The sequence below is a fragment of the Gadus macrocephalus genome, chromosome 7, assembly GCF_031168955.1.
Source record: "Gadus macrocephalus chromosome 7, ASM3116895v1".
Classification (NCBI taxonomy): Eukaryota; Metazoa; Chordata; class Actinopteri; order Gadiformes; family Gadidae; genus Gadus; species Gadus macrocephalus.
Window position 1 is genome coordinate 6,939,508 of NC_082388.1, and position 20,806 is coordinate 6,960,313.

General features: G+C 50.9%; 1 protein-coding gene across 1 annotated transcript in view; it reads right to left on the reverse strand.

Annotated features, from left to right (window-relative positions):
* Window positions 1-7,309: 7,309 nt before the first annotated feature.
* Window positions 7,310-20,806, reverse strand: part of LOC132460651 (guanylate cyclase soluble subunit beta-2-like) — a 34,235-nt gene continuing 20,738 nt past the window's right edge. The window contains exons 12-16 of the mRNA XM_060055464.1: window positions 12,720-12,868; window positions 12,036-12,182; window positions 10,907-11,061; window positions 9,265-9,653; window positions 7,310-8,242 (exon numbers count right to left, since the gene is read on the reverse strand). Coding sequence (XP_059911447.1) covers window positions 8,031-8,242; window positions 9,265-9,653; window positions 10,907-11,061; window positions 12,036-12,182; window positions 12,720-12,868 — 1,052 coding nt within the window. The 3' untranslated portion in view covers window positions 7,310-8,030. The remainder of the gene's footprint in view (window positions 8,243-9,264; window positions 9,654-10,906; window positions 11,062-12,035; window positions 12,183-12,719; window positions 12,869-20,806) is intronic.

A 20,806-nucleotide genomic window follows, 5' to 3' on the forward strand; every position in this document is an offset into this window, starting at 1 on the left:
TTTTTGGGAAAAGTGGGGAACATAGTGTTGTGATCTCTGGGCAGAACGAAGCGCTGCACCTCTTAAGGGATGATATCTACGAGAAGGTGTCCATCGTGTATGCTGACCGTACAGAGCTGGAGCAGGACGCCATCAGTGTGGAGGTCTTCACCAACGCCCTGGCCGACGCCGAGGTGGTGCAAAAACTACTGGAGAAGCAGCCGCCCGCCCTGTCCAGAGCATATGACATCGCACACAGCTACGAGACCACCAGGAGGGCCGCCAGAACAGTCACACAATTCATACAGCCTGGCCAACGCAGCTTTGTAAATCAGAGAGCCAAGGCCACCACGGTATGGGAAAATAACAGCATGCCAGCTTGGAGCCAGTGGAGCCAGTGGGGGTAGCTGTCTGGTCTGTCGACTCACCGACTCACCAGGGCATATGCAGAGAAACTGCCCTTCACCCCGTCGACCCAGACAGCAAGCTTGGACAGTCAATAAGAACACCGCACCCGACACAGGTATAATGGTCACCTGTACTGCAAGTCAGGGAGATGACATGTGGGTTAAAATATTGATATATGGACTGGAAATGTGTGCTCTGCTTGACTCTGGTGCTCGGAGGAATGTGTTGCCCCTCCATCTTTTCAACTCCATTGCCACAGAGTCCAGACCCCCAACAGAGCCATCTGTCGCGCAGGCAGTGGTGTATAAAGTACTCAAAAGCAATACTTAAGTAAAAGTACAGATACCTTACTGGAAAATTACTTAAGTAAAAGTAAAAGTCACCTTTTAGAATAGTACTTAAGTAAAAGTATTAAAGTATCTGATCTTTACTGTACTTAAGTATCAAAAGTACTTTTCTGATATTAAATGTACTTAAGTACTGAAAGTAAAAGTACAAGTAACTGCTGTTAATAAAAAAGCAAAGGGTCAGAATTTTTAGAATAATGGAGTTTATTTCAACTAACACAAACACAATAGGCAAAACTCCACAAGGCCATAAACACTTCCGGTCCAACCTACCTCCAGGACCTCCTCACCGCTCATTTTAAATCAAGGACACTCAAACCTCCTTGCAGTGTTAAAGTGTGCTATACAAATTAAATTAATTCGTGAAGTTTCTAATTTTTTGATTGAGACCTGTATGATTTTGCTTCGATTATTGTTGTTTCCCCTTCGTTGTTGATCTTTTTTGAAAACATCCTTCCACTGCATATTGCAGTCCATTTTGCCATGATCTGGATGCTGTCGCGGAGTTACTCCAAAAAAAAATCACTGACACTGACAGATATCGTAGCCCGACCTATTATCCCGCAAGCAAGCGCTGGTACACGTTACTTAATATTGATTTTGGTGTCATCCAGGATCGCGGATTTTCGGAAAACTTAAGTCCCTGCCCAAAAAGGGTATTTAAATTAGCTTTGTAGCAAAAATGGCACATATACAGCGTATTGAAGTGTATAAGATAGTGTTGTAATACTGCGTGTACAAACCAGCCTGATACAAATAGTAGAATTTTGATAGCCCTTGCCCTCGTCCTAGCCATGCATTTGTGTGTTGACAGTCGTAGGAGTTTTGATCGACGTAGCAACAGTAACTAAGCAAGGGGGCTTTGCGAACGTGCGCTGGGACAGCTGATTCGCCAAACAGGCTCGCAGGCTGTGTTCTACCACAGTCCCCGACGTTATTCTCATATCTCTTATGATTCTTTTTTTTTTTTCAAAAGATGAGTTGATTTTGTAATGAGTAACGAAGGTTTCAAGGGAAATGTAGTGGAGTAAAAGTATCCGTTTTCTTCGCAAAATGTAGCGAAGTAAAAGTAAAAGTACAGAGAAATATAAGTAGTAAAGTAAAGTACAAATATCCAAAAAAACTACTTAAGTACAGTAACGAAGTATTTCTACTTCGCTACTATACAACACTGCGCGCAGGTCCTGCAGGTTATCGGCCCCGGTGGTCTCGCAGTGCTGGGGGAAGCTAACCTACCAGTACAAGTGGGGAGCCGAGCTACCAATGTCAACTTTATTATGGCCGACACAGCAGAGAGCACCGAGGTTATCCTGGGGCACCCTTTCCTACATCAGACAAGTGCCCAGCTGGACTATGGTCGCCGTGAGATAACCCTCTGCGGAGAGAAGGTACCTCGTTTTAACCCAAGCCATCAGTCCCGGGTGCACATTGTCAGAGTGGCCCGCACAACAGTGTTGGAATCGGGGTGTGAGTATGTAGTCCCCGGCACCGCCGACCTCTGCCATGCTGCTGACGGAGACCTGATGCTGAGCCCAACTAAAGGTTTCATCGAAAAACCCCACGTTCTAGTGGCTCACCTCATCGTACAGGCGCAGCGGTCCACCAACGCTCCCATCAGAGTCTTCAACCCTGGAGCCTTACCTGTCACATTGAAGAGAGGCGCTGTGGCAGGGATCCTACAACCAGCAATGGTGTTGGAGGAGCTGGAGCCCCAGCCACCCCATGCCCCACCGGCCTCTGAGCTCATTAACTCTGTCTCTGCTTCTTTACCCAGCCACCTGCAGGTCCTGTATAATGAGAACTGTGCTAGTCTGCCCGAAAAGCAGCTGCTTTCTGCACCCGTAAGGGCCTGTTCGAATGGAATGTGATGCCTTTCGGACTATGAAATGCGCCGGCCACATTCCAGAGGCTCATGGACCGTGTCCTGGCCAGGCTGCAGTGGGAGACCTGTTTGGTGTACCTCGACGACATCATCGTCTTGGGGCGGGACGGCACCGACATGTTGGAGCGGCTCAGCCAAGTGTTCAACAGACTACGCGCAGCCAACCTGAAACTTAAACCTTCTAAGTGTTTCCTGTTCCGTGAGCGAGTGGCTTACCTGGGGCACATCGTCTCCGCCAAAGGTGTCGCCCCTGACCCCCAAAAGATCCAAAAGGTGACTGAGTGGCCCGCACCCCAAAGCGTCTCTGAAGTGCGTCAGTTTGTCGGCCTGGCTTCATACTACCGACGTTTCGTCAAAGATTTCGCCACAGTTGCCAAGCCCCTCCACAAACTCACCAAAAAGTATGCACTGGACGGACGAATGCCAGGAGGCGTTTAAGCAGCTGAAAAGCCGGTTGACGTCAGCGCCGGTGCTGGGTTATCCCCTTGACAGTGGCCAACTACTCCTCGACACAGACGCCAGTGACTGGGGAATCGGAGCAGTCCTCTCCCAAGTGCAGGAAGGTGTGGAGAGAGTGCTAGCTTATGGGAGCAGGCGAATGTCGGCCACCGAGCAAAACTACTGTACAACCAGACGAGAACTTCTGGCAGCTGTCGAGTTCACCTCTCATTTCCGGCAGTTCTTGCTTGGGAGATCATTCATAATTCGGACTGACCACAGCAGCCTGCGCTGGTTGACCCGGATGAGGGAGCCTGAGGGCCAGCTCGCTCGCTGGCTTGGAAAACTAGCGGAGTACGATTTCCAGGTGATCCGTCCTCCAGGGAGACACCACCAAAATGCCGGAAAAACTCCTGCAGGGCAGCCTCCAGTGGGGGTAGTGGTGCCCGAAGACAGCTATAGAGGCAGCCCCGCAGTCGAGTTTGATTATCTTCCAGTCAAGATAATCACTGATTGTCACTGAAAGCAGACGCTTTCAGTGACAATCTAGCTGGCTCTCCATTCCGTCCAAGTGTCTGCAGGGTGAGTGAGCCTGCCCAAACCAACCTGTTTGGTGGTTGGACCCAAGAGCAGTTAATCAGTGCCCAAGAAGCTGACCCAGATATAGCACCAGTGAGGGAGTGGATGGACGAGGGGAGGGACAGGCCACCCTGGGCCAACATAGCACCCTACAGCCCTGCCACCAAAGCCTACTCGTCGCAGTGGAAAAGGCTCTACCCGAAGGACTGAGTTTTGCTGAGGAAATTCTACTGCACATATGGAAAGGTGTTCTATCCACAAATCCTGTTGCCTCAAGAGTACCGCACCTCAGTCACGGAACAATTGCACGATGGCCCAGTCGGTGGCCACTTTGGAGGAGAAAGGACACTCGCACGTCTCAAGGCCCAGTACTACTGGTACAATATGAGGGATGACGTCACTCTGTGGTGCCGCACCTGCACCAGCTGTGCTGCAAAAGCCTGCCCGAAGAAAACACCTTAAGCCGCCATGGGCACAGTGCGAGTTGGTGCCCCCCTTCGAACGCATCGCAGTCGATTTAATGGGACCCCTAAATGAAACCCAAAGGCGCAACCGTACATATTAGTAGTACAAGACTACTTCAGCAAATGGGTGGAAGCCTACCCGGTTCCCAATGAACAAGCAACAACGGTAGCCGAAAAGATTGTTTCCGAGTGGGTGTGCAGGTACGGAGCTCCACAGTGCCTACACAGCGACCAAGGTACCAATTTAGAGTCAGCTGTGTTCCAGAGAATGTGCGAACTGCTGGGAATCTAGAAGACACGGACCACGCCGTTTCGGCCGCAGTCAGATGGCCAAGTAGAACGTTTCAATGCCACCCTGCAGAAAATCATAGCCACCACCGCAGAACGATGTCACTGGGACTGGGACATTATGACCCCATATGCAGTCATGGCCTAGCCTGGTTCTACCAGACTCTCATACTTCACTTCATTTCATTTCATTTGTACAGAGAGTCTGGACCTAATCAATTGACAAACGCTAACTCACTTGAAGGCGGGTGTCGGTTGAAGTTTAAAATGATTGGATCTGCCCAGTGCCACTCTGGATCTGCCATAACCAATCGCTAACGTTTGGTTGTGACGTATGTCATGCGCCGGGAATCACGCGCAGGTTGTACAGAAACCAAACTCCTTGCGCGTCTGCACGAAAATGTCCGTCAACGACAGCTGCAGGTTTTGTTCATTGAATTTTTTTATCAGGGAAAAATTGCACATTGTAAATCAACTACCGACCTACAACAAGAACTCAAACTGGCGCACGACTTTATTGTCATTGTTCTCAGACACGCCCTCTGTTCGCTGATTGGGCGCCGCTGAGGCGGCGCCAGAAAACCAAATTACATACAGCAGGTCCAGACCTAATACTGAAGGGAAATTCAAATTGAGCGGAAGTACTTAGGCGGGCGGAGCCAGGCTAGTCATGGCCTACCGTGCATCCAAACACAGCTCCAGGGGCCTGACACCTAACATGATGCTGTTCGGACGGGAAATTGCGGAGCCAGTGGATCTTGTTGCTGGGTTGCCACCTGACCCGGACAACACTACTACCCCTCCATCCTTTGTCGTACCGCTCCGGGAAAGGCTCAAGCTATCTCACCAGTTGGCCCGGGAGGCGCTGGGAAAATCGGTTGAGCGTGCCAAACGACAGTATGACAGAAAAATTTGCAGAGTCCAACACAAAGTCGGTGATGCAGTATGGTTCCTAATCAAAGGCACCAAGAGAGTGAAGAATAAAGTGCGGAAGTTCCTGCCTTCCTACGAGGGTCTGTACTTTATCGTGGGCGCACTGGACGACTTGGTCTACCGGATTAAAAGGGGTCCGAGGATGAAGATGAAAGTCGTTCATCACGACAAACTCAAAGCTTACCACTCCAGGACGGCACTAGACAACGGCTTGGTCTTTCGAGAGGCTTAAACGTGGGCTTAAGTGGAGGGGCCAACCCCGCCGTCAGACCACAGCTCTTCTGAAATCGACGTCAGTCCGCTTGACCTTTGGGGCACAAAACACCAGAGACGGAGGACCCTGTTATGGAAGCCCTCCCAGGCCTCTTCTCTCCACCACCATCACCGAGCAGCAGCCAGCTCCCTTGCCACCCTGCTGAGCCTTCACTGGAGGAGGCTGGGACCCCGCGTACGGCCAGGGGAGAAGTCGCTCGTCCTATTTTGAACTCCACCCCTCAGCGTCGACCCCGGAGGGTCCGCAGAGCTCCTGACATGTTTGGTCACTGGATTGGCAATGGTCACTAAGCGTAGTTGCCTGAGGTTGGGTGTAGGCGGATCGCTGCCCTCCTCAGAAAAAAATAAAAAAAGAGTTCCTGTGTTGTCAAAAAAAAAAGAAAACAAAAGAGTTCCTGTGTTGCCAAAGCAAAAAGAAAACAAAAGAGTTCCAGTATTGTCAAAGCAAAAGAGTTAGAGAATTGACAATTACAAAGGTTTCTAAAATTGTGTCATCACAAGTGTGATTTTACTATATTGAGGTTAAAATGTGAAGTTTTATACGATATGGGTTTAATCTAATTGTTTCCTATCAACAGTCGGTACTTTGAATACTAATGGGCCGCATAGTTTTGTTAAAGCATCCTGGATATATTAACTACTAAGACACTTAATGAGCATGCGTGTGAAAGACAATATATATTAAAAAAAAGAGTTAATTGTTTAATAGAAAATATTGCCCTATTTTTGCACTTAAAATCCTGCAGTAGAGTGGTTAAAGTACTAGTCACATTAATTTCCCATTGGATGTATGAGTGTTTATGCCATTTGCTTACATGTACGAAAGAAGGAGTATGCAATATGCTCTAATTGATGTTTATGGACATTGCCTTTTCGCCTTAACTTCCCACTGGAAGAGGACCCCTTCAAGGACTGTGGGAAACACGGGTTATGGTTGGGGATGTTTGTATAATGACTGTCTAATTAATATTTTCCTGTGAACAGTCTAATGATACTGGAGATATGTTAAGGGTTTAAACATTCTCCAGAGTGGGGGTAGTGTTGCGATCTCTGCCTCCCCCTGGCGGCTTGTTGAGAAAATATGTGTGTAGAGCGCATGTGTGGGACGTAGTAGAACAGGTGTGTTGTGGGTAGGGACGAACGATTGACAGCGCGGGAATCAGTCTCAGTCTACGGTGCAAGGTTATAGAAGTATAATCCAATATCCAGCTGAAAGCTAGCAAGCAAGTGCCTTTGATGCTTTTAAATGTACCACTGTGAAGGAATAAAGCCTAGTTCATTGCTGCAACCAACCAACGCCTCACCGTTTTTGCTTCGGCTCTGTTAACCCGGACCACTAGATGCAAGTTACCTGCAACGAGCCAAGTCATTAGTATGCGACCAGCTCGCTCCCAACGACGGTTCGGTGCATGGAAGCTGTGAAGGTAACAATAGGACCCTTTTTTAAAAAAAGGGTCCTATGTTCCCCAGCCTCATACAAAGAGGGGAACATAGGACCCGGGGAACATAGACACGCTCCCTAGCATTCTAGTTGTAGCCTTGAAGTCCCAGAAACAGGAACAAATCTTCTTAAATGGCCATGGCTTTTAGACAGAAAGCAGCAACTCATTAAAATACATTTGTTTCCACCTCTGACCTCTTAAGTTCTTGCAGAAACAATGAACACAGCTATTCTGAATGTGCTGCATGCGGACTCCATGGGAATTAAGATATACAACTTATATACATTACATTTCGGGCATTAAGCCAACGCTTTTATCCACAGTGATTTAAAATCAAAAGTACATTTGTCAGAAGAAAATTACGAACAATAAAGTGATAATTCTTTTTTACAACAAACACGAACTTGAACACGAGTAGCCTATAATAATTATTATACAAAGATACACGATTGAATATAATATTTTTGTTTGAATTGAAACACGCATACACCTTAGGATAATATATTTTTGTGATAATTAGAAGGACTAAGTGGTCCTATTTTCGTTGTAATTAGATTTAGTTTGATCAAACTTGATCGTGATCGTGCAATGTTTCGACAACCTGCCGAAACAGTGATATTAAGAAAATTCCATAGTGCAGCGTAAAACATCTGAACAGCACCTGAGTGTCGGGCGGGGTGAGGCGTTGAAGGCAGGGTGAGGCATTCAAAGCACGGTGAGGCGTTCAAAGCAGGGTGAGGCGTTCAAAGCAGGGTGAGGCGTTCAAAGCAGGGTGAGGCGTTCAAAGCAGGGTGAGGCGTTCAAAGCAGGGTGAGGCGTTCAAAGCACGGTGAGGTTTTCAAAGCAGGGTGAGGCGCTCAAAGCAGGGTGAGGCACTCAAAGCAGGGTGAGGCTTTCAAAATAGGTGGCAGATACGGGCGCTTGAGGGTCAGACAGGGTGAGGCGTTCAAAGTAGGTGGCAGATCCGGGCGCTTGAGGGTCAGACAGGGTGAGGCGTTCAAAGCAGGTGGCAGATCCGTGCGCTGAGGACGATATCACCACTGCCACCTTCTCCGTTGTTCCTGTGATATGTTGGTGTGATGTCCCATTCGTAAGGAGTAACTGCTCGCTGAGAGGCAGCCATTAGCATGGTTAGCTTAGCGTCCTCTTCTGATGATGACTTACTGGTAGCCGGTGTAGCACACCGTTCTCGTGTCTCCGTGGTGTTTGCTGGGTGTGAGAAAAGAATGGCCGTGGGTTAAAGGAGTACGAAACCAGTACCCACACACCAACTTCACACAGAATACAACAATAGACAAATCAACAGTGGCTCGTACCACTACCACTTGATAACTTTACACTTTCACTTATTTTTATCTATTTATTTATCTTATATACCATACCTTGGATTGTTGCTGCTATGTGCCTGCTAAGGAACCAAACCTATATATTTTACTCTTGTGTTCTTGTACAATAAGATGTAATAAAAGCAATTCTGCAGTAGCCCCGCAATCAATTTGCCAAAATCAATGGAAGCAGATGAGACTGATTAGCTCCGTCAAGCGCTCACGATGAACAAAACATAATATTTTTTTTATTTATTATTATTAATTATTTATGATTTATTTATTTTTTTATATAATTTAAATTCACTGTTCTCAAAGAGATGGGGGAATTCACAAAGAATAACCTTTGATTTGGAGATCCTACTCAAGCCGGTCGTAGAGTAAACACAGGTGTCGCTAATGACCCTGATTACAGGTATGCTCGTTAAACGTATCGGGGGAGTGGGCGGAGCCGTAGGAGTGGAACAATTACATGAGTGTCTGTACTACTGTGCTCTGGCTGGTTCTCTGAGTGCCTGTTAAACTGTGCTCTGGCTGGTTCTCTGAGCGTCTGTGTATTAATGTGTTCTGGCTGGTTCTCTGAATATAAACAGCCGTTTAGTGTCTGTGTATTAATGTGCTCTGGCTGGTTTTCTGAGTGTCTGTGTATTACTGTGCTCAGACTGGTTCTCTGAGTGTCTGTGTATAACTGTGCTCTGACTGGTTCTCTGAATGTCTAGATAACTGTGCTCCGGCTTGTTCTCTGAGTGTCTGTGTATTAATGTGTTCTGGCTGGTTCTCTGAATATAAACAGCCGTTTAGTGTCTGTGTATTAATGTGCTCTGGCTGGTTTTCTGAGTGTCTGTGTATTACTGTGCGCTGACTGGTTCTCTGTACATAAACAGCCATTAAGTGTCTGTGTATTACGTTGCTCCGGCTGGTTCTCTGGCTGGTTCTCTGGGTGGTTCTCCGGCTGGTTCTCTGGCTGGTTCTCCGGCTGGTTCTCCGGCTGGTTCTCTGGCTGGTTCTCACGCTGGTTCTCTGGCTGGTTCTCTCGCTGGTTGTCATGCTGGTTGTCAGGCTGGTTCTCCAGCTGATTCTCTGGCTGGTTGTCAGGCTGGTTCTCTCGCTGGTTGTCAGGCTGGTTGTCAGGCTGGTTCTCTACGTAGAGGCCGCTCTCCGCCCCGTCCCGTCCCATGATGGCGGCCTCGCTCGCCCTCAGGTTCTCAAACAGGAAGTAGGTCATCATTTGACCTTTGCCCTTCACCTCGATCTCCCCCCGCGCCCGGAGGTCAAAACCCTCACCCCTCAGCACACTGAGAGAGAGAGAGAGAGAGAGAGAGAGAGAGAGAGAGAGAGAGAGCAACATTTGTCTTTCTGTGTGTGTGTGTGTGTGTGTGTGTGTGTGTGTGTGTGTGTGTGTGTGTGTGTGTGTGTGTGTGTGTGTGTGTGTGTGTGTGTGTGTGTGTGTGTGCGTGCATGTTTGTGTGTGAGTGAACGCGTGAATGAGTTTGTCTGTCACCAAATGGGCATGTACACACGGACACACAGTAGTAGTAATAGGGTGTAGCTGTAGATACAGTGCCTACCTGTAGGTCTCCCAGTATCCCCAGTACCTATCTGTAGGTCTCCCTGTAGTTACAGTACCTACCTGTAGGTCTCCCGGTAGTTACAGTACCTACCTGTAGGTCTCCCTGTAGTTACAGTACCTACCTGTAGGTCTCCCTGTAGTTACAGTACCTACCTGTAGGTCTCCCTGTAGTTACAGTACCTACCTGTTGGTCTCCCTGTAGTTACAGTACCTACCTGTAGGTCTCCCTGTAGTTACAGTACCTACCTGTAGGTCTCCCTGTATCCCCAGTACCTACCTGTAGGTCTCCCTGTAGTTACAGTACCTACCTGTAGGGCTCCCTGTAGTTACAGTACCTACCTGTAGGTCTCCCAGTATCCCCAGTACCTACCTGTAGGTCTCCCTGTAGTTACAGTACCTACCTGTAGGTCTCCCGGTAGTTACAGTACCTACCTGTAGGTCTCCCTGTAGTTACAGTACCTACCTGTAGGTCTCCCTGTATCCCCAGTACCTACCTGTAGGTCTCCCTGTAGTTACAGTACCTACCTGTAGGTCTCCCTGTATCCCCAGTACCTACCTGTAGGTCTCCCTGTAGTTACAGTACCTACCTGTAGGTCTCCCTGTAGATATAGTATCTACCTGTAGTCACAGTACCTACCTGTAGGTCTCCCTGTAGTTACAGTACCTACCTGTAGGTCTCCCTGTAGTTACAGTATCTACCTGTAGGTCTCCCTGTAGTTACAGTACCTACCTGTAGGTCTCCCTGTAGTTACAGTACCTACCTGTAGGTCTCCCTGTAGTTACAGTATCTACCTGTAGGTCTCCCTGTAGTTACAGTTCCTACCTGTAGGTCTCCCTGTAGTTACAGTACCTACCTGTAGGTCTCCCTGTAGTTACAGTACCTACCTGTAGGTCTCCCTGTAGTTACAGTACCTACCTGTAGGTCTCCCTGTAGTTACAGTATCTACCTGTAGGTCTCCCTGTAGTTACAGTTCCTACCTGTAGGTGCTGGGGCTGAGGTGGATGTGGTCCGGCAGGCCGTGGCTCTCCATCCTGGAGGCCGTGTTCACCGTGTCCCCGAACAGGCAGTAGCGCGGCATCTTGTCCCCCACCACCCCAGCCAAGACCGGGCCCGTGTGGAGCCCCACCCGGATCTACATGGGGGGGGGGGGGGAGAGAGAGAGGGAGAGAGAGTGGGGGAACAGAGAGAGAGAGAGAGAGAGAGAGAGAGAGAGAGGTAGAGAGAGCGAGAGAGGTAGAGAGAGAGAGGTAGAGAGAGAGAGGTATCATATCAATGACATTTGACTACGTAGTTGAACACCGCCATGACCAGTGAGCAGCAGGCTGACTAACGCCATAGAGAGAGAGAGAGAGAGAGAGAGAGAGAGAGAGAGAGAGAGAGAGAGAGAGAGAGAGAGGTAGAGAGGTAGAGAAAGAGAGAGAGGTAGAGAGAGAGAGCGAGAGAGAGAGAGAGAGCGAGAGAGACAACAAGTAATGTGTCTTTCTCTGCACGCGCGTGTTTGTGTCACCAAATCGGCATATACAAACACCCACACAAACGGACATACACAAACACATGCACAAATATACAGACAGACAGTTTCACACAGACAGGCTGTAGACCATGTACGCCCGCACACACAGAAAAACTATCACACATGTGGTGGTGGTGGATTGTTTGTGTTGGAGGAGGTGGTGGTGTTGGAGTTATTTCTGAGGGTGGTGCTGATGGTGGTTGTGGTACTGGTTCTGATGGTGCTGCTGATAGCTGTGGTGGTATTGGTGTTGGTGGTGGTGGAGGAGGTGGTACTGGTTCTGATGGTGCTGCTGATAGCTGTGGTGGTATTGGTGTTGGTGGTGGTGGAGGAGGTGGTACTGGTTCTGATGGTGCTGCTGATAGCTGTGGTGGTATTGGTGTTGGTGGAGGAGGTGGTACTGGTTCTGATGGTGCTGCTGATAGCTGTGGTGGTATTGGTGTTGGTGGAGGAGGTGGTACTGGTTCTGATGGTGCTGCTGATAGCTGTGGTGGTATTGGTGTTGGTGGTGGTGGAGGAGGTGGTACTGGTTCTGATGGTGCTGCTGATAGCTGTGGTGGTGTTTGTGTCGGTTGTCATTCTATGGTACTCACCTGTATGGGTTGCCCACTCACGGGATTGGTCACTTCTCGGGCAGCCAATCGCATTCCTAGGGCAAAGTTGGCCACTCTGTGGGCGTGGCTAGGTGTGGGCACCGGGACTCCTCCCACGACCATATATGCATCACCGATGGTCTCCACCTGGTAGAGAGGAGAGGAAAGGAGGTTAAGGGGAGGAGGAGAGGGGATGGGAGGGGAAGAAAGAGTTCAGGGGAGGAGAGGAGGGGAGAGAGGAGAAGAGGAGAAGGTAGGAGAGGAGAGAGGAGGAGAGGAGAGAGGAGGGGAGAGGAAAGGAGAGGAGAGGAGGAAAGGAGAGGAGAGGGAGGAGAAGATAGGAGAGAGGAGAGGAGAGAGGAGAGGAGAGAAGAGGAAAAGGTAGGAGAAGGGAGGAGAGGAGAGGAAAGGAGAGGAGAGTAGGAGGGGAAAGGAACAGAGAGGAGGTGAGGGAGGAGAGGATAAGATAGGAGAGAGGAGAGAAGAGGAGAGGAGGGAAGAAATAAAAAAATGAAATAATAAACGTATGATATACCTACATTTTTAGGCTAGATTAGTCATGATACTTTTTTTTTGTGTTTTTTTTGTGTTTTTCTGTTTACATTTCAAGGCCCGGGTCTAAGGGGTCCAGGGGCCGGCTCTGGCCCGCGGACCGGCAGTTGTGCAGCCCTGGTCTAAGGTCACCTTGTAGACGTCGTGGACACTGGACAGGCGGTCGAAGCGGGAGTACATGGAGTTCAGCATGTGGACGATGCGGATGGGCTCGCAGGCGGAGCAGATGTTGGTGAAGGTGACCACGTCGCTGAACAGGATGGTGCACACCTCAAACTCCCCTGGGGACACAGAGATCCAGAGAACCAGTCAGAGCACAGTGGTGGTGCACACCTCAAACTCTCCTCGAGACACAGAACCAGTCAGAGAACCAGTCAGAGCACAGTGGTGGTGCCCACCTCGAAATCCCTTTGAGATAAGATAACCAGTCAGAGCAAAGTAATACACAGACACTCAAAGAACCAGCCAGAGCACAGTAATACACACACACTAAAGGGCTGGTTATATACATAGAACCAGTCAGAGCAAAGTAATACACAGACACTAAACGGCTGTTTGTATACAGAGAACCAGAGTCAGGGGGAAACAACACATGTTTAGTTTTGAATCTTTTTTTAATTAAAATATTTTACTCTCTCTTTTTTTTTAAAACAATTAGCAAATGAGAATGAATATAACTGACGATAAAATCTATTATTAAAATAAAATATATATATACATATATATATATATATACATACATACATAGATACATATATACATCAGTGGAGGCTTCTCCATTGAGGAGAGGGAGGAAGATCCTCCCTAACATTGTTGAGAATAAAAAATGTAGATTGCCCAGACTATTGTAATGAATTAATGCCCTTAAATATGACTACTTTATTGCCTTTGAATATATAATGTTCGTTTCCCTGGGTAAAGGGACATTAGCACCCCCTATCGCCTTTTGACAATTACTTCAGGGAGGAATGTCCTCCCTCCGCCTCCGTTGACTCCCATTCATTTTCCCGAAAGTACTGGCGGCCGGTGGATAACATGGGTTTCAATGGGAGAGAGGAGGAAAGTCCTCCTCTGAGTGGGTGGGACCTTAAGGGGTCTGATTCGCGCAAAAATCTATCCGTCTGCGCTATGAACCAATAAGTAGGATCCCTGGATGTTGAGCAGTGTTGCCAGATTGGTCCGATTTCCCACCCAATTGGGCTACTTTTAACCATGTTAGGCTGGAAGAATTATCATTGGGCGGGAAATCTGCCCAATCTGGCAACGCTGTCGATAACAAACCCGGTCTGCGTTGCCGCGGTGCTCAGTCTGAGAGACGCAGAGCAAGTGACTTTCACATGCCTCTGAACTCATATAGGCTAACATAGGAGTTGAAAAAACAAACTCAAATAGAACATTTTTAAATAAAGAAAGGAGTGCGCCGATTTTAGCTAGAACAAGGCAGCATGGCCCGACTTAATTTCTTAGATTATTGGCCAGAAAAACAAGTCTGTCTACTTGGTCTGGATCGAGTGCAGCTCTCTTTTTATTTACAATATTTCCTGCTGAGGAGAACACGCGCTCGGAGCGCACAGACGTTCCTGGCACACACAGGTACTTACGGGCCAACTTTGAAAGCTGTGGGTACCTGTGACACCCTGTATCTCTCCACCAACTGAGCGGGTTTTTATCTGCGGAGAGAGTCTCCTTCAAGTCGTCTCGCAGCTCTCCGTTACCGCTGCAGCTGCAGCTGCTTCTGTCAGCCTTGCTGTATAAGTCCCCAAACAGGCTGCCCATCGCGCCCAGCGCAGCAGCGGACTTTTCTCCCTGTCGTGTGCGATCAGTGTCGGTCTCCGTTTCAGTGAGCTCGTGTGAGAGGCTTTCAGTCACGAGATGTTTCTGTGCAGGGGAAAGGTGGACCAACCGGGAGAAGCGGGGATCCAGGAGGGCCGCTTTATTGAGGAGAAGCCACTCGCCGCTCTCTTCTTTATAGCGCATTTTTAGATTCGCCACCATTCGGCCTACGAGAATAACAAAATGCATTATTATTATATGTAGTGAATTCGGCACAAATGTAATGTTTGGCTTTAAGGCATGGTCTTAATATTTATTTAAAACATAAAAGCAAATACCTCTGACTTCTTTGATGGCGGGTTTATGCGCGGCTTCATGCGTGCTCAGCTGAGACACCATGACGTGCTGCAGGGGGAGGACAGCTGATGCTGTCGGGTAGGCATCGGTGGAGAGGGCCTGAGTTGCAACTTTGAATGGCTTTAGTGTGTCTTTTAGCTGCTCAACTGTAGTCCACTCTGAAGTGCTCAGTTCGAGATGTGACATTTTTTTCTCAAAGATGACTGCAGCCACTGCTGCCTGTTGCTCTGATGCGCGGCAGATCATATCATAGGTTGTATTCCACCTGGTTACACAATCATTGATCAGCTTCTCCTTTTTTAATCCGAGGAGCTCCTGCTTCTCTTGCAGCAGGCAGGTGTCAGATGGAGACCTCCCAAAATGAGCCGCCGTCTGCTAGGGGTGTAAATCTCTGGTTTCATCACGATACGATATTATATCGATTCATTGGACAACGATACGATATTTGCCGATATCAAAAGTCTGCCGCGATACGATTTCGATTCAGGGGCATGCGATCGATATAAGACGATATCATATGCCCATTTAACACAACCTCTTACAATCACATCAACTCACATCAACTTAATTATAATTTCATCATTTTATTTCTTTGCTCTTCCGGACATTTAAAACAAAAAAATTCATTTTTAATACAAATAATAAAGTGCCACATAATTGCATTTAAGTGCCAAAGGTTTTTTATGGCTTAAATTAAAGAGCCTGTAATGATCTTTCATTTTGAACGTAGACCATTCCCAACCTATCTGTGTGGATATTTTTCTTCTAAAAACAAAACATCCCTCGGAATCATCTTGGCTGTTAAAATAAGCCGTCCGTGTTGCCAGATTGGGCACATTTTTCAGCCCGATTTGGCTACTTTTAATCACGTTAGGCTGGAAAAACGGGACTAGACATCCTCGCGCTCACACATGTGCTCGCTGTTGCCTGTTTAACCGGTGAATGGATACGAGCGGCTTGGCGCTTTGCGCAGAAATAGTTTCACAAACACCCGCGAAAGGAGATATATAATAATAAAAGGGTGTAATACTGCGATATGCATCGATGTTTGGCCGTTGCATCGATGTATCGTTACACCCCTTTAGCCGGGAAAGAGCTGTGTCAACGGCTTTCACCTCCAGCCCCTTACGCACGGCCAGGTTTAGCGTGTGGGCTAAACAGGGAACATTTATAAGCCCTACATTCCTTATGGCGTTTACGTAGTTTAGAGCATTATCTGTGGCCACGGCAACAACCGCTTCAAGGGAGATGTTATATTCATTCAGCGTGCTGGTGATGCTTTCTGCAACATGTACAGCTGTGTGACTGCCTCTCAGCTCCTTAGTGCACAACACATAATTGTCTAGTTCCCACAGGTCTGAGATGCAGTGAGCTGTAACGGTTATATAAGCGTGTGTGGCCAGCGATGTCCACCCGTCTGTGGTCAGAGCGAGCGTTTTGTGTTGTAACATTGTCTTTAGGTTTTCCCGTGTCGCATCATAGAGCTGCACTATCTGTGATGAGATTGTGGTTCGACTTGGAATTCTGTATCGTGGCTCCAGCTCTCTCAATAGCTCCTGAAACCCGTCTCCCGAAATGACAGCAATGGGGCGCATATCCTTACATATAAACCGTGTGATTTTATCGGTGATGGCCTTGTTACGGGCGTCAGGTAAGGGGCCTGCTGAGTGAGCCGAAAATAATTCTGTCACGCGCGGCTGTACACGCTGTGCTGCTCCGCTCGGCAGTTGTTCCTCTGCTGCTACATTTTTGTGGTAAGCTAGCAGGTGAGCGCGCAAATTAGATGTTGTCGATGAATACGACAGCTCCCTTTTACAAAGACGACAAACGGCCTTGTCTTTGTTTGTTAATTTTCCACCCACGGTGTAAAATCCAAAATGTTTCCATACGCTGCTTTTCAAATGTGATGGTGTCGTTATGGTCCGCTCCTTGCAATTCTCCATTTTTAATAGCCGTATCTCGGTTCGCGTTCTCTTCAGTTACTTTTTGTTTCAAAGGCCAAGAGGGTCGGCAACAGGTCAAACTGATAAAATGTTAGCGCGCCCTCTGCTGGATCGAAAGCAGACTACTTAAAATGGTCTTAAGTTCTTATGAGACGGCAGCACACACAGTTCGAATGGAGAATTACACTTCGAATTCGAACTTTTCACCCCATCTTCGAACGAATATTCGAACTTCGAATAAAAAGTGACAGCCCTAATATATATATCTATATATTGTGGCAACCCGGTACTAGATTGGGCCGGGTTCCACGGATAAACGACACGTTTAGTGAGGGTTAAAGCCATCCAAGGCATTTATTACATCCAACTTAAATCAAACACGAAGTAAACGCGGTCTCTAGGGCCTTCGTGGGCCTCTAGCTGCTCGTGGACCCGAGCGCTTCCTCCTTCATAGCTCTCCTCTGTCTCCTCTCTGGTCTGCCCAAATGTCAGTCCTTTTATACTGCCTCCTCGGCTTTCAGCCAGGTGTCCCCCAATCATGCTGATTGGGGAGGCGAAAGGGCTGCTCTCGGTCGCCGTCTGGTGGGTGACGGCGGTACACGCCGTCCAGGACCAAGCCTCGGGCTGGTCCGGGCCGAGGCTTACGGACTCTCCTTTTCTACAGTGGAGTAGTTCCTCTCATTTGGCAGCAGCTTCCGGCTGATATAAGTGATGGGGTGTTCTTCTCCGGCCCAGACCTGGGACAGGACTCCTCCCAGCCCGACCTCCGAAGCGTCCGTGTGCACTATGAGGGGGGAAGCAAAGTCAGGGGTTATGAGAACCGGCTCCGAGCACAGGGCCTCGCGGAGCGTCCCGAAGGCCTGGTTGGCTTCCTCGGACCAGGTGATCCGATCTGGCAGGGTCTTCCGGGTCAGGCCGTTCAGGGGGCTGGCCAGCGTGGCAAACCCGGGGATGAACCGCTGGTAGTACCTGACGAGTCCTAAGAAGGATTTCACCTGTTTTTTGGTGCGGGGTTGGGGCCATTCCCGAATGGCGGCCACTTTGCTTTCCTGTGGTCGGACGGTCCCCCGCCCTACCTGGTACCCCAGGTATGCCGTCTCCTCCAGCCCGAGACGACACTTGGCTGGGTTGGCCGTGAGGCCCGCCTTCCGCAGCTCCCCCAGCACCGCCCTCAGCTGGCGGATGTGGACATCCCAGCTGGGGCTGTAGATGATTATGTCGTCGATGTAGGCGGAGGCGTAGTCCTGGGGGGGCCTCAGGAGCTGGTCCATCATGCGCTGGAAGGTGGCCGGAGCGCCATGTACTCCAAAGGGTAAGACGGTGTACTGATACAGCCCCCCTGGCGTTGAGAACGCCGTCTTCTCCCGGGCAGCCCGGGTCAACGGTACCTGCCAATACCCCATGGTCAGGTCCAGGGTCGTGAGGTACCGGGCTGGTCCAAGGCGTTCAATCAGCTCGTCCACCCGGGGCATGGGGTAGGCGTCGAACTCGGATGCGTCGTTCAGCCTCCGGAAGTCGTTGCAAAACCGGTAGCTCCCATCTGGCTTCGGAACGAGGACTACCGGGCTGGACCAGGCACTGCGAGACTCCTCGATGACACCGAGCTGTAGCATCCGGCGTACCCCGGCCTGGATGGCCTCCCTCCGGGCCTCTGGGATCCTATAGGGGGGAACTCTCACCTTCACCCCCGGCGCCATCCGGATGTCATGCTGGCCGATCGTGGTCCTCCCTGGCAGCTCGGAGAATACGTCCCGGTGCTGCATGATGACCTCCCCGAGGTCTTGCTTCTGGGCCGGGCTGAGGTCCTCCCCCACCGGAACCTTCGGGATCTCGCGTTGGGCCGCCAGCACTAGGGGGGCCGGGTCAGGGGGTCCCCCTCCCCCTCTCCACTGCTTCAAGATGTTGACGTGGTACACTTGGTTGTCTAACCCGGTAGTTCACGTCACCCACCCGTTCCACTACCTCATACGGTCCCTGCCACTTGGCGAGGAATTTGCACTCTGCTGTGGGGACCAGGACCAGTACCCGGTCTCCAGGCTGGAAGGTTCGCAACTGGGCTCCCCGGTTGTAGACCCTCGCCTGGGCCTGCTGGGCTTGCCGCAGGTGTTCCCGGACAATGGGCCACACCTGGGCCATCCCTCACCTGCTCCACGTGGTTCAGGGTGGTGTGGTGGGGGGACGGCTGGCTTTCCCAGGCCTCCTTGGCTATGTCCAGGATACCGCGTGGTCGTCGTCCGTATAGGAGCTTGAACGGCGAGAAGCCGGTAGACGCCTGGGGCACCTCCCGCACGGCGAACAGGACGTGTGGTAGCAGCTGGTCCCAGTTCTTGCCGTCCAGGTCCATGGCCTTTTTCACCATCTGCTTCAGGGTTTTGTTAAAGCGTTCCACCAGGCCATCCGTCTGGGGGTGGTAGACTGAAGTCCGGAGCTGCTTCACCTGCAGGAGCTTGAGTAATTCCTTCATTACGCGTGACATGAAGCATGACCCCTGATCCGTTAGAACTTCCTTGGCTATGACTAAACAATAGCATGAGTTCCCGGGTGACCGCCTTCGCGGTGGCTGCACGCAGGGATAGAGCCTCGGGGTACCGGGTGGCGTAGTCCACTAGTACCAGGATGTACCGGTGACCCCGCCTGGTCTTGGGCAGGGGCCCCACAATGTCTAGAGCTATACGGTCAAAGGGGGTTTCGATGATCGGCATGGGGACGAGGGGGTTCCTGACCGTGGCCCTAGGCGCGACCCTCTGGCACTCGGGGCACCCCTGACAATGACGCTCTACGTCCCGCTTGGCCAGTAGAACCTCGCCAGGACCCGTTCCCGGGTTTTGTCCATCCCCAGGTGGGCTCCCAGGAGGTGGGTGTGGGCCATATAAAGCACCTTGCTTACGTACGCTCGGGGCACTACCAACTGTTCCCTCACTCCCCCCTCTCCTTCTGCGACCCGGTACAACAGTCCCCCCCTAGTGCTGAAGTGTGGGTGTGGCAGGGGACTCACCGAGTTTCGGGGCTGTCCGTCGTGGGACACAACGTGGCTCCAGGCATGCTTCAGGGCCTCGTCTTGTAGCTGGGCGCTGGCGAACTGGCCTGGTCGGGCCGAACCCTCCGCCTTCCCCGGTAGAAAGTCCGAGAACTCAGTCAGGGGGGAACTCTCCGGCTCCTCCGGGGGGTCGGGTTGCTCAGAGGCCGTGAGGGTGTCCGGGGTGTCGGCGTGGGGGCCCGGCGACCCGGATCGGACGTTCCCTCCTCTCCCCGTGCGGATCGGGGACCCCGGTGGGGACGGACCGTTCCCCTCGGACCCCTGGTCCTCCCCGTGTGACGTCGGGACTCGTGTAGCTCCACAGGCCGGCCGCGCTCCCCTCGCCCCTCGGCGGGGAGGCTCTCTCCTGCCTCCGGATTCTCGGGCCGGGTCCCAGAGCCGGTGAAATATCGGGCAGTCCGTCCCGGTTAGGAGTGGCACCGGGAGGTGGGGTACAACCCCTTCCCGAGCCGTGAACACCCCGCGTGGTGTCCGAATGACCACATGGCAGGTCTCGTAAGTCTGTGTGTCCCCGTGCACGCAGGCCACCTCCATGGGTCTCCCCTCCCGTCCTCCCGCCAGGTCGGGGCGGAGGAGGGTGACCACGCTGCCGGTGTCCAGTACGGCCTGCGTGTCCCGGGTTCATGACCCGTGCCGGAATGGTCGGGCTCCCGGACGGTCCTTGCGTCCAACAGGTCGCCAGCATACAGGGTGAGCCTCTCCCTCTGTCCGCGTAGGCCGACGGCATCGGCACATCCCGGTCTCCAGGGCAGGATCAGGCGAGGTGGCCGGGCTGACCGCACCCGTAGCACCGCCGCTGCTCGCGTCTCTCCTGAGACACGATCGGCGGAGGGACCGGGACGCCGGCCGGGGTTCCCCGTCGGTCTCGGTGGGTCTCGGCGGGTCTCGGCGGGTCGTGGGGCGTCTCCGGTGCCGTCGCTCAGCCGCTGGGCCACCTGCCAGTTCTCTAGCTGTCTGACTAGGTCGTCCACCGAGTCGGGATGGTGGTGGGCCAGTACCCTTCGGGCACCCGGCGGGAGTTGTCGGATTGTATTGTCTATTCGGACCCGGTCTCTAGGGCTGGGACCCTCCCCGGTCGACAGCCACCGCTTTACTAGGCGGCTGCGCTG